This window comes from Petromyzon marinus, chromosome 68 (assembly GCF_048934315.1).
Source record: "Petromyzon marinus isolate PM22_M1 ecotype Great Lakes invasive population chromosome 68, UKy_Petmar_22M1.pri1.0, whole genome shotgun sequence".
NCBI classification, from domain to species: Eukaryota; Metazoa; Chordata; class Hyperoartia; order Petromyzontiformes; family Petromyzontidae; genus Petromyzon; species Petromyzon marinus.
This window is the reverse complement of record NC_133734.1, coordinates 1,096,801-1,108,461: the sequence shown is the minus strand read 5'-3', so window position 1 is coordinate 1,108,461 and position 11,661 is coordinate 1,096,801. Positions and strand designations below refer to the sequence as shown.

Below are 11,661 nucleotides of genomic sequence, written 5' to 3'. Positions count from 1 at the left end.
GTTCTGGATTCGAAATTAGGTCAGCACTCAGACCTCTGAGCGATGTGGCCATATCTCTCTTGTGAGAATCGAGAATATAGGTTTATCATGCGCGATTGAAGTTATATCTAAAAACCAAGATCTCACTTCTGCTACGCGTTATCTGCACACATACTAGCTTACGTTTTGATAACTGTGATGGAAGGGGTTATCTTCGTGCAGTCATTCGTGACCGGGTTGAAGCCACCACCGCTACCATCCGGGCCACCACCATCACCCGGGCCACCACCAGCAGGGCCACCCCCACCGTTAGCGAGGCCACCCCCACCACTGCCACCATCTGGGCCACCACCACCACCATCAGGGGCACCACCACCCGGGCCACCACCAGCAGCTGGGCCACCCCCACCGCCAGCAAGACCACCCCCACTGTCAGCGAGACCACCCCCACCATCACCCGGGCCACCACCACCAGCTGGGTCACCCCCACCACTAGCGAGGCCACCCCCACCATCAACCGGGCCACAACCACCAGCTGGGCCACCTCCACCACCAACAAGGCCACCCCCACCACCAGCGAGGCCACCCCCACCGTCAGCGAGGCCACTCCCACCATCACCACTATCCGGGCCACCACCACCAGCTGGGCCACCACCACCATGAGCAGCAGCGTCGGCACCACTCCTGTGCAGGGCTCTGCAGCTGCTGAGCCACGGTGAGCCTCTCTCTGTGTACCTCGCCTGGTACGCAGGAGGACGTGGGTTCGATCCTGACCCTGATGAGATGTTAACTACCTCGCCTGGTATACAGGAGGTCGTAGGCTCGATCCCGACCCTGATGAGATGTTAACTACCTCGCCTGGTATACATGAGGTCGTGGGCTTGATCCCGCTGCTGCTGTACATTTGCAGTCTCCGTTTCTGTCCCCGTGGTGGTCACCGCGTGGATTCTTCTCAGGGTCCTCCAGATTTTCCCCTCCACGTTGAGATTCGGCGTCACGCACTTCGAGTATTTGACTGCCGCTATGAATGTCCACGCGATGAAGATGATGTTGTCAGCCCTCTTGATTCGGCTATCAGCTGAGATGGCCAAGTCGCTTCTGGTCTACGTGGGACAATAGGTCTCTGTGGTTCTATGGGTCTCTGTGATTATGGGTCTCTGTGGGTCTATGGGTCTCTGAGGGTCTATGGGTCTCTGGGGTCTGTATGGGTCTCTATGAATATGGGTCTCTGTGTGCCTGATGATGACAATGATGATGATGACGATGATGAGGATGACCACGATGATGATGACAACGATGATGATGATGACGACGATGATGATGATGATGATGACAATGATGACGATGAGGATGACGATGATGATGATGGCGATCAGGATGACGACGACTATGATGACGATGCTGATGATGATGACGATGATGATGACTATTATGATGACGATGATGACGATGATGAGGACGACGATGATGTTGACGATGATGACGACGATGATGACGATGATGGACCATTATGATGACGATGATTATGATGACGACGATGATGATGATGACGATGATGATGATGACGATGTTGATGATGATGATGTGCTGCTGTGGTGCTCCTGCCTCTCTCTTCACAAAGCGGAGTCGGAGGAGAAGCTCCCATCGCCATTGCCATCGTCCCCGCTCACCCAGACATTTGGAGAGGGGACGGAGGTGGTGGAGGTGGTGGAGACGCAGGAGGAGGATGACGACAACGAGGAGGAGGAGGATAAAGAGGAGAAGGAGGATGGAAAGGAGAAGGAGGAAGAGGAGGAGGAGAGGGTGCGAGGGGTCCTGGCGCGTGTGGGCAGGGCGCTCCGCTCACTCCGCTCGCTGCTCAGCCGCCTGCTGCTCTGTGGTGGGCGGCCCACAGCAGAGTAGCGGAGTGGACCCCCACTCACCACCCCCACTCACCACTCACACTCACCACCCACACTCACCACCCCACACTCATCAACCACACTCACCACTCACACTGACCACCCACACTCACCACCCCACACTCACCACCCACACTCACCACACCACACTCACCACCCACACTCACCACTCACACTCACCACCCACACTCACCACCCCACACTCACCACCCACACTCACCACCCACACTCACCACCGACACTCACCAAACTCACCACCCCCACTCACCACCCACAGTCACCACACTCACCATCCACACTCACCACCCACACTCACCACACTCACCACACCACACTGACCACCCACACTCACCATCCACACTCACCACACAATGGACGAGAGCCTGCCAAGCCACGTGCGCGTGTGAAGAGTTAGGATAGAGATACAAAAATAAGTTATAATGTAATAACGTGTACATATATATCTAGACCATTGTTTGTTTATCGATTGTTGTTGTTAATAAATAAGCGGACTCAACAGAACGTTGCAGTTGTGTTTGTTGTGGCGAGTTGCTGCTGCCTGGGGTCTCAGGTGACTTGGATCCAGATGTTGACTATCTCGCCTGGTACACAGGAGGTCGTGGGTTCAATTCCGACCCTCATGAGATGATAACACCCTCACCTGGTTACGCAGGTCGTGGGTTCGATCCCGGACCCTGATGGGATGTTAACTACCTCGTCTGGTTACGCAGGAGGTGGTGGGTTCGATCCTGACCCTGGTGAGATTTTGACTACCTCGCGTGGTATACAGGAGGTCGTGGGTTTCTGTCCCGACCCTGACGATTCCTGCTGCTGTATATTTGGAGTCTACGTCTCTCTCTCTCTCTCATCATCACAGTGGCTAGGAAATGTTAATTACCTCGCCTAGTGTACGGGAGGTCGTGGGTTCAATTCCGACCCTGATGAGATGTTAACTACCTCGCCTGGTTACAAAGGAGGTGGTGGGTTCGATCCCGACCCTGATGAAATTTAACTACCTCGCCTGGTACGCAGGAGGTCGTGGGTTCCATCCCGACCCTGAAGATGCCTGCTGCTGCTGTGTATTTGGAGTCTGCCCAGCTCCGTGTCTCATCAGCAGAAGCAAGAGACAGGCTTTGCTTGAACCAATGGAGGTGAACTGCCCAGATGTTTGTTGTCAGATGCACCTAGCCTGGCACAGCAGTCAACCCATGGCACCTGCTGGGTCTGTCCCGTGACATCCAATTGCACCTAGCCTGGCACAGCAGTCAACCCATGGCACCTGCTGGGTATGTCCCGTGACCTCATCCTGCAACTAGCTTGGCACAGCAGTCAACCCATGGCACCTGCTGGATCTGTACCGTGACCTCCTACCCCACCTAGCCTGGAACAGCAGTCAACCCATGGCACCTGCTGGGTCTGTCCCGTGACCTCCAATTGCACCTAGCCTGGCACAGCAGTCAACCCTTGGCACCTGCTGGGTCTGTCCCGTGACCTCCTCTTCCACTTAGCCTGGCACAGCAGTCAACCGATAGCACCTGCGTGGTCTGTCCTGTGACCTCTGCCTGCACCTAGCCTGGCACAGCAATTAACCCATTACACCTGCTGGGTCTGTCCTGTGACCTCCTCCTGCACCTATCCTGGCAAAGCAGTCAACCCATGTCACCTGCTGGGTCTGTCCCGTGACCTCCTCCTGCACCTAGCCTGGCACAGCAGTACAACCCATAGCACCTGCTGGGTCTGTCCCGTGACCTTCTCCTTCACCTAGCCTGGCACAGCAGTCAACCCATAGCACCTGCTGGGACTGTCCCGTGACCTCTTCCTGTACCTAGCCTGGCACAGCAATCAACCCATGGCACCTGCTGGGTCTGTCCAGCAACCCTTCGAAACTTCACATGGCCTCATAAGTGCCGTGGTGACGTCACAAGGGGGATGGGACACGTGTCTGAGTTACAATTAATGAGTTCTGCACGGGTCGTCATTAACAAAGCTTACCTAACCTATCCACACTACAAATTGCAATCACCTTTACTGGCTACTCCTATAGGCTTCCATAGGTTTTACATCAAACCTTCCACCACATTTCCTACACGACATAACCATCTTCTTATCCACACTACAAATTACAATCACCTCCACAGGCTATTCCCATAGTCTCCATTACCTGTCCTCACGTTCCCCAATTTGCTTAAGAAACCACGCTTATCCGCACTATGCATTAAAATCGCCGTCGCCGGCCAATCAAATAGAGCTCCCATAGGCTCTCACGTTTCCTGCCCTCCACATTCCCTACATGACATAAGCTTTGCTCCCTATCCGCACTACAATTGCCTTCGCCGGCAAATTCCCATAGAGCTCCCATCGTCTCCTATGTTAAGCTACCACCACATTCCCCAGTTTTCGCTTAAGAAACCACGCTTATCCATAGAGACACAAAGAGACCCATAGTTCAGTTCAGTTCATTTATTAGGTATAGCCCTGTGAGCCATTCGGCTCTTGAATCGGGTGCAACCGCAACCAACTAAAAAAAGAACAAGAAACATCTTAAAGTGACTACATGCAACAGAAAAAATCCAGGAAAAAAACAGCAAAGTCTTCCAGAAAAAGCACCGCATATCAACGCTGTGTGCAAAAATCCCAGTGGGATGCTTGTCAAACAATAACAACCATAAGACAACTTCAATTACAGTTACCAGTCTAACTCTGTGTATTTCAACAAACAAATATGGCTAAACCAGAACGTTTTCGAAATCACCAAAATAAACCTATAAAACAATGTAACAGTGATCACAGGAACTGTGATTACAATTTAACAATAAACGATATACGTGACATGCACGACCAATTCTAGATTTGAAGCTTTCGTGACTGCAAGGATCCATACTCTTTGGTTCTATTCGGTAAAGTCACGTAGGTAAAAAATAAAACAACAAAAATCACGACGTTTCGGCCACAACACAAGCAGCCTTCATCAGGTGAAGGGACTGTGTTTTCATGAGGACAGCGTTGGAGTGAAAACAGCCAAGCCCAGGTCGCGTCCTTTAAGCTGTAAAATCTAGAATCCACAAACTTACCTCACATAGAGACCCACAAACTCACTTCACACAGAGATCCACACACTGAGACCTACACACTCACCACACACAGACACACATTGAGACCCACAAACTCACAACACAGAGACCCACAGACTCACCTCACACAGAGACCCACAGACTCACCACACACAGACACCCACACTCATCTCACACAGACACCCACAGACTCACCTCACACAGAGACACAAAGAGACCACAGACTCACCTCACACAGAGACCCACAGACTCACCACACACAGACACGCACACTCACCTCACAGACACCCACAGACTCACCACACACAGACACACACAGACACCCACACTCAAACCACACAGAGACCCACAGATTAACCTCACACAGACACACACAGACTCACCACACAGACACACAAAGAGACCACAGACTCACCTCACACAGAGACCCACAGACTCACCACACAGACATACAAAGAGACCACAGACTCACCTCACACAGAGACCCACACTCAAACCACACAGACACCCACAGACTTACCTCAAACAGAGACCCACAGGGCCACAGACTCACCACACACAGACACGCACACTCACCTCACAGATACCCACAGACTCACCTCTCACAGAGACTCACAGACTCTCCACACACAGACACCCACACTCAAACCACACAGACACCCACAGATTCACCTCACACAGAGGCACACAGAGACCCGCAGCTCGACTCAAACACAAACACATTGACTTACATACACACATATGAACTTACACACACATATGGACTAACACACACATGGACTAACACACACACACATTTGGAGGTTTGATTGATGAGCTGGCACTGCTAAGGTTCTGGATTCAAGAGAGATATGTGGCCATATCTCTCTTGCGAGAATCGAGAATATAGGTTTATCATGCGCGATTGAAGTTATATCTAAAAACCAAGATCTCACTTCTGCTACGCGTTATCTGCACACATACTAGCTTACGTTTTGATAACTGTGATGGAAGGGGTTATCTTCGTGCAGTCATTCGTGACCGGGTTGAGACCATCAACTCACCTCACTTGACTGTGCAGTTTCATTACAGGCGAATGCCTGGATTTGAACAAAGGTTTTCAGTGATGCTGGCTCAAATGGGTTGTGGATGTGATAATGATGATACTGAATGCAAACACAATCCAATGATTTTTTAAAGATATTTTATTTTGCATCACAAGCCCAAAGCATTGCAGAACATGCAACTGACTAGTTGCAACTGACTAGTTGCATGCAATTCCCTATAATTAAAGAGCATGCAATTGTAATCTAAATACATTAATCCAGATGGTGGTGCTGATGGAAATGATAGCACTGCAAGAGAAGTTCTTTAATTTTCTGGTGTCACCTTTGGAGAAATTCTTGGTAATTCGAGGCCAGTTATCATTATTTGTATATTCATTGTAGTGTGAAATTGAAAACAAATATGAGCGTTTTTGAAAATAGGTGTCCCAACACAAATGAAGATTGGTTGATTGTTTGAGGAATCTTTATCTTTGCGTCATCGTTTTGTTTGGTATCATTCACACGTGGATGTCTTCTCTCTATAATTTTAGTAGAAATGTTGGTCAAGTCCATCGATTATTCTGTTCGTGGCAGCATGCAGAAACTGTATTGTCAAGATATATGGTTGTATGATTTTGCCGTGGAGAATATCCTTAGCTGTGTGCTTCGTGTGAGTTTTCACTCTTCAGCTTCTCATTTCTGAAGCCCATAAAGCTTCACCTCTTTTACCTCCTTCCAGTCATTTATGTCGGTCATCCAACTTGTACTTTGATGTTTTGAACCCCTCCAGATTTGCACTCTACCGATCAGCGTTGCCTATGCCAGTGTGTATTGTCTTGTTACATTGCCCAAACCACTGCAGGAAGTTTTTTTTTCCATTTGCTTTTGCTAGTTCGGGCTCATTCTCACGTTTGTAAATGACAAAAGTAACGTTAAAAATTATTTCTTATCTGTGAAATGATAGTTAGATTGTAAAATCAAATATTATGAAGATACCCTCTGCTGTGTTGGTTTGATCTGGAACTGTTTTTGTCGTCGTTTTGTTGCCTTGCCCAAGTTTGTTGAAAAATCGGCAGGAATGTACTTATGCTATTTGTACTTATATACTTTATTTATTCGTGTTTCTTTATATAAATTTAAGCTACTGGCTTACCATTGATCTACTTTTTACTCCTATCGTGTTTTGTATTGTTTGTTGTTGTAACTTGCTGGCTCGCCCCTACTGGACATCTGTAAAAAAGAGATTAATTTATCGTCGGATTCCTCCGGGATAAAGACAGATTATGATCATTCCATTGTGATTTCTGAGCGAACAGACTCAATTATGTACGGTATGTGCGAGAAAAATTCGTTGAAATAACTGCATCTCTGTGTTAATTATTTTTTCACCGATTCAAAGGTTCCTTAATTGCACCAACTGAAATCTCCCAAATGGCATATGTATTGCATCATATTTTATACCGCAGGGTTCAATAAACTATTAAATAAAGATAGGCAGCTTTGAATGCAGCATGCAGTTAGTAAAGCGCAGCACGTGCGTGCTTTTCCGATGCCGTTTCACTTTTCCTTTATTTCTGCAGTCACCTTGGTGTAGGCGAGGCCCTTGTAGACACCCTTCATTGGGATGTCGTAGGTGGCGCCGTTCAATAAGGAGATGCGCACCGTACCCTTGTACGGGAGGTCGATTTCGGCGCGACCGATATTGATGTCGATCGCAGTGGTCTTGCGTGGAGGAACCGTGACGTTGAATGAGAGGAGCTCGGTTTTCGATTCTGAATTCTCCACGGCGTGCGTACTCTCGGTGCTAACGGTAAAACTAAAGCCAGCTTCAACATCCACGACATCCGGAACGCCGGCTGAGACGGTGAGGCTCACGGTTGCCTCCAGACTGTTTGTGATCGACCAGGAGGAGGTTTTGGTCACGGTCTTGGAGGTTTCAATTTTATAGGTTTGGGGGACAGAACCAGTATTCTTGTAACTGAGTGATTTGATCTCTTCCATCTGGACTTTTGGAAGCTCCCTGTGCAGTGTAGGGTATGTCACGTTGATCAATTCTGAACTTTTAACCGAATTGATGAAGAGGAAGCCCATGCTGTCGATGTCTGAACCGCCTTTGCCCTGAATTCCAAGGCAGATTCCAGAGCGGACGTCGACTGGGTACTCGGTCTTTAGGCCCCAGTCTGTCATCTTCACGAAGAATTCCCTGCCTTTGGTTGTCCTGAACTTGAAGGCGCCCAGGCGTGAGCCAGCCCCATTCCCCCACAGTGAGAGGGACGAAAACAGCTCCCCGGGCTGGAACACAAACTCTTTGTGAGATCCCGAGGGACTGCCGTACTGTGCAGTCCTTCCGTCCGTCAGCCAGGCCTTCACGCACTTGATCTGCCACCCTCCAACCCACACCCAGATTTTTTCCAGCGTTGCTCCATTTCTCCACCCATCAAAACTGAAGGCTGTTCCTCCTTGTCCTCCACAGGTGTGTAAGGCCAATGCATAAGGCATTTTCTCCTCTCTTCCTGCACATTACAAGATACAGATTTGTTTAAATTATGAAAGAAATTTAAAACATCGTGATATTCACAGTTTGACTTTCAAAACCACATTTTATTGACACATTTGTAATAGTTATGCACTTCTAAATTTGCATGTCGACTCAGATGTTATCGACAACACTATTGCGAAAAAACGGTGAAAAAGCAGTACATCATCATGTTGGTAAATTCTAAAAAAACACACATTGGATCAGATTATTAACTCGTAATGGCTAACTTACAGCTAAAGACAATGAAAGAAGAGCAGACAGTGTCAAGGTTAGATAATTTACAAGAATAACTGTTTGAGGTTAAGAGAGCCTTGTCTGCAAGAGAAATACAGCTTCTCTGAAATAAAAGTTGACACAACACAGTACAGCAAATCCTTCCCTCGAGGTTTTACTGTTTTGGGCCAAATTTATTGAGGTACTGTTCGCCGATTGTGCCCCTGTGGCTCGACCATTCGCAGTTGATCTAGAGATTCCTGTATGCATGGTAAATTTACTGCTCGCGATTATGCTGCCATGAAAGTACACAATGCGCCATCTTGTCCCCATCTTATTGCCCAAGTGGCCCATCGTGGTATCCCAGGCGACGTGGTGTTTCTAGATTCCAGTGGATAGACAGTGAGGTTCAGCCGCTCACGATTTTAACTTCCTGCAGTGAACAGTACTGTACACGGTTACCTATACAGTACATCTACGAATAGCCCCTCCTGCATTCAAAAAGCTTTCTTTAAGATGTTTGATTCAAGCATAGCCTCATCCATATGGAATCACAAATTAGCGCAAATAGATTTCCATTCCCTTACGTTACTTAAGAGACATCGGGGCCTGACCCTTTTCAGATTTCCTAAAATAGAACAAAGCAATCGCTTTCAGAACTTTATTCAATAGATCAACAAGAAAAAGTATAGGACATGGAAAAACTGGGAGAAGGCTCGGTGAGCTGCTGGTTATTTGCTGCCGTTACCTAAGCTCCTATCAAATATAGATCGCTTGTCCTGAAACCATTATTCACGGTTTCTAACACATTGGGGAAATGCAACCACAGGTGAATCTCATTCCACTCCTTCATATGTAGACAATCGCCTCTGTGGGGCGACCAATCACTAACAATAGAATGCACAAGGGGTAACTGGCCTGGCTGGAGAGTGATAGGCTTGGAAAGGGTGGGGGACCTTCCAAATAAGGTTACCAAAATATCAGGGACACCATCCAAAGCTACAAACAAAAACTTTGACCACATCACTCACCCAATCTTGGATGGTCTGGTGGAAAAAAAGGAAATGAAAAGTTCGTGCAGGAGATTGAGACCGGGTTAGAGCCAAAACTAGAAAGCTGAGGAGGAAAGGCTGCTGGGACAGGACATTCCTCACCAGAAATGGACTCAAATATGGTTGGGCTCAGACAGCAGGCCGCAGGTCCCTTCCTCTAAACATAATTTAGTTCAAATTCACGCATTCCTCTCCTAATTGCCCTAGATACCACAATGGACGGTACAGATGTAACTGAATGCCTTCTGGCCGTGCCCAGATATTTTAGAATTATACGAGAATTTAACGGATTATTTTAATCGGAACTTGGCACAGTGCTGAGCCCCTCAGTGGACTAAACTTTGTGGGGCTTGAAACCAAAAGGGCTATCGGTACGCCAATATGCCTTACTGAAAACCGGCTATGTTGTAGCAAGAAACACAATACTAGCAAATTGGAAACAAGAACCCCCTCTTGGAGACTCTGGCACAGAACTATTCGTGCCTTGGCGGGAATCAGCTCCTTAACCAGGATCTACCAGGGATATAATAAGAGTAAGAGGAAATGTGGTCCCATTTTTATTGACCCTGCGTGAATAATCGGAAAAGTAGGGAGCGGGGCAAGGGGATGAACTCCAGACACTGAAACATTCCAATAGGCACCGTTGCTCCTAGGGGAAAATAAGAAGGATAAGCCCAGACATCACGCTTATTTTACTTTGTTTCCTGTCTAGTTTGGATAAATTATTCCTCTTCCTCCCCCTTGTCCTCTTCTTCCACTTCCCAGTTAACCTGCTGCTCTTGATCGTTGCCTCTGTGGTAGGTCAGCGAGCCCAAGGGCATCCAGACGGGTCCCCATTTAAGGATTTATTGCACCGGGTTCGACACACGTTCGTAATTGGTATCTCCCTCTGTGATGGCCATGTTCTGGACTCTTACAAAAAAACATGCATTGGATAAAAAAGGGTGGAAGATTGACCCAGGACATCAAGAGTCGTGTTTTTCTTCTTTATGTGATGCTGTGTGGATATCAAAGAGAGAGAGAGAGAGAGGAGGGAGACAGGAAAAGAGCAAATTGAGAGGGGAGGCACGAGTATTGTGCAATCGACGTCACTTTTAGACAAACAAACGTCATCAATGCATTTGTATGTAAAGTTTTTCCTGAACATTTAAACCAACGTTGCATGATTGTCAATTGAATTCACATCTTTATATTTTTAGGAGTTGCTTGCTGCTGATGCTGCTATACGTTGTTTTTTCACTGATTTGTGACAGTACCTTACAGAACGGATTTTTAGTGAAAATAAACACAGAAATCCGATAGCATCTTGTTTTGCCAACATCACACCAAGCAGGCAGGTTCTCAAGGGGTGCCAGCTAAGAGGCACTTACCTGGGAGTCACCTGTCCACCACACACACCACCTGAATTTTTAAGAACGAGACCAGTCAGGAGTAACCCACACACTCACCTTAAGGTTCTCTTCCCAGAGCATGCTTTTCTATCACCAGAACACTGTCATTTATACTACTGTTGCACAGGCCACGTGATCCAGCCACAGCCTAAATTATACATCGCTTCGCATCACTCACGTCAGAATAGTTTATGTAAATATAGTTTGGCATATTTACAGAAATTATGAATATTTAATCTATCATACATATATAATTTTCAAAGTTGAACCTCTCTTTCTTTTTCATGATGACGACGTGGAGTGAATCAATGAGTGGTGTATTATCAAACAAGGTTCTTCCAACATTATGGAACCTTGTTTCCGCGCCAAACATCGTAAACCTTCCATAAAAAATATATTCTGAAGCAGAAAATTAGTAGTGCCAGATACACCAGCCACATTTATAAATATGTTGTGTAACATAGATCCTTACTCACCGTGTAGCAATATT

At 47.3% G+C, this 11,661-nt stretch overlaps 1 protein-coding gene across 1 annotated transcript; it reads right to left on the bottom strand.

Moving 5' to 3' along the window:
- Positions 1-6,141: 6,141 nt before the first annotated feature.
- LOC142906597 (aerolysin-like protein) lies at positions 6,142-11,278 on the bottom strand. Its single transcript, XM_076054738.1, has 2 exons — positions 11,229-11,278; positions 6,142-8,489 (listed from the first exon to the last, which is right to left on the bottom strand). Exon 2 carries the CDS (start codon positions 8,473-8,475, stop codon positions 7,534-7,536), a length of 942 nt encoding a protein of 313 aa, XP_075910853.1. The 5' UTR covers positions 8,476-8,489; positions 11,229-11,278; the 3' UTR covers positions 6,142-7,533.
- Between the last annotated feature and the right edge of the window lie 383 nt (positions 11,279-11,661).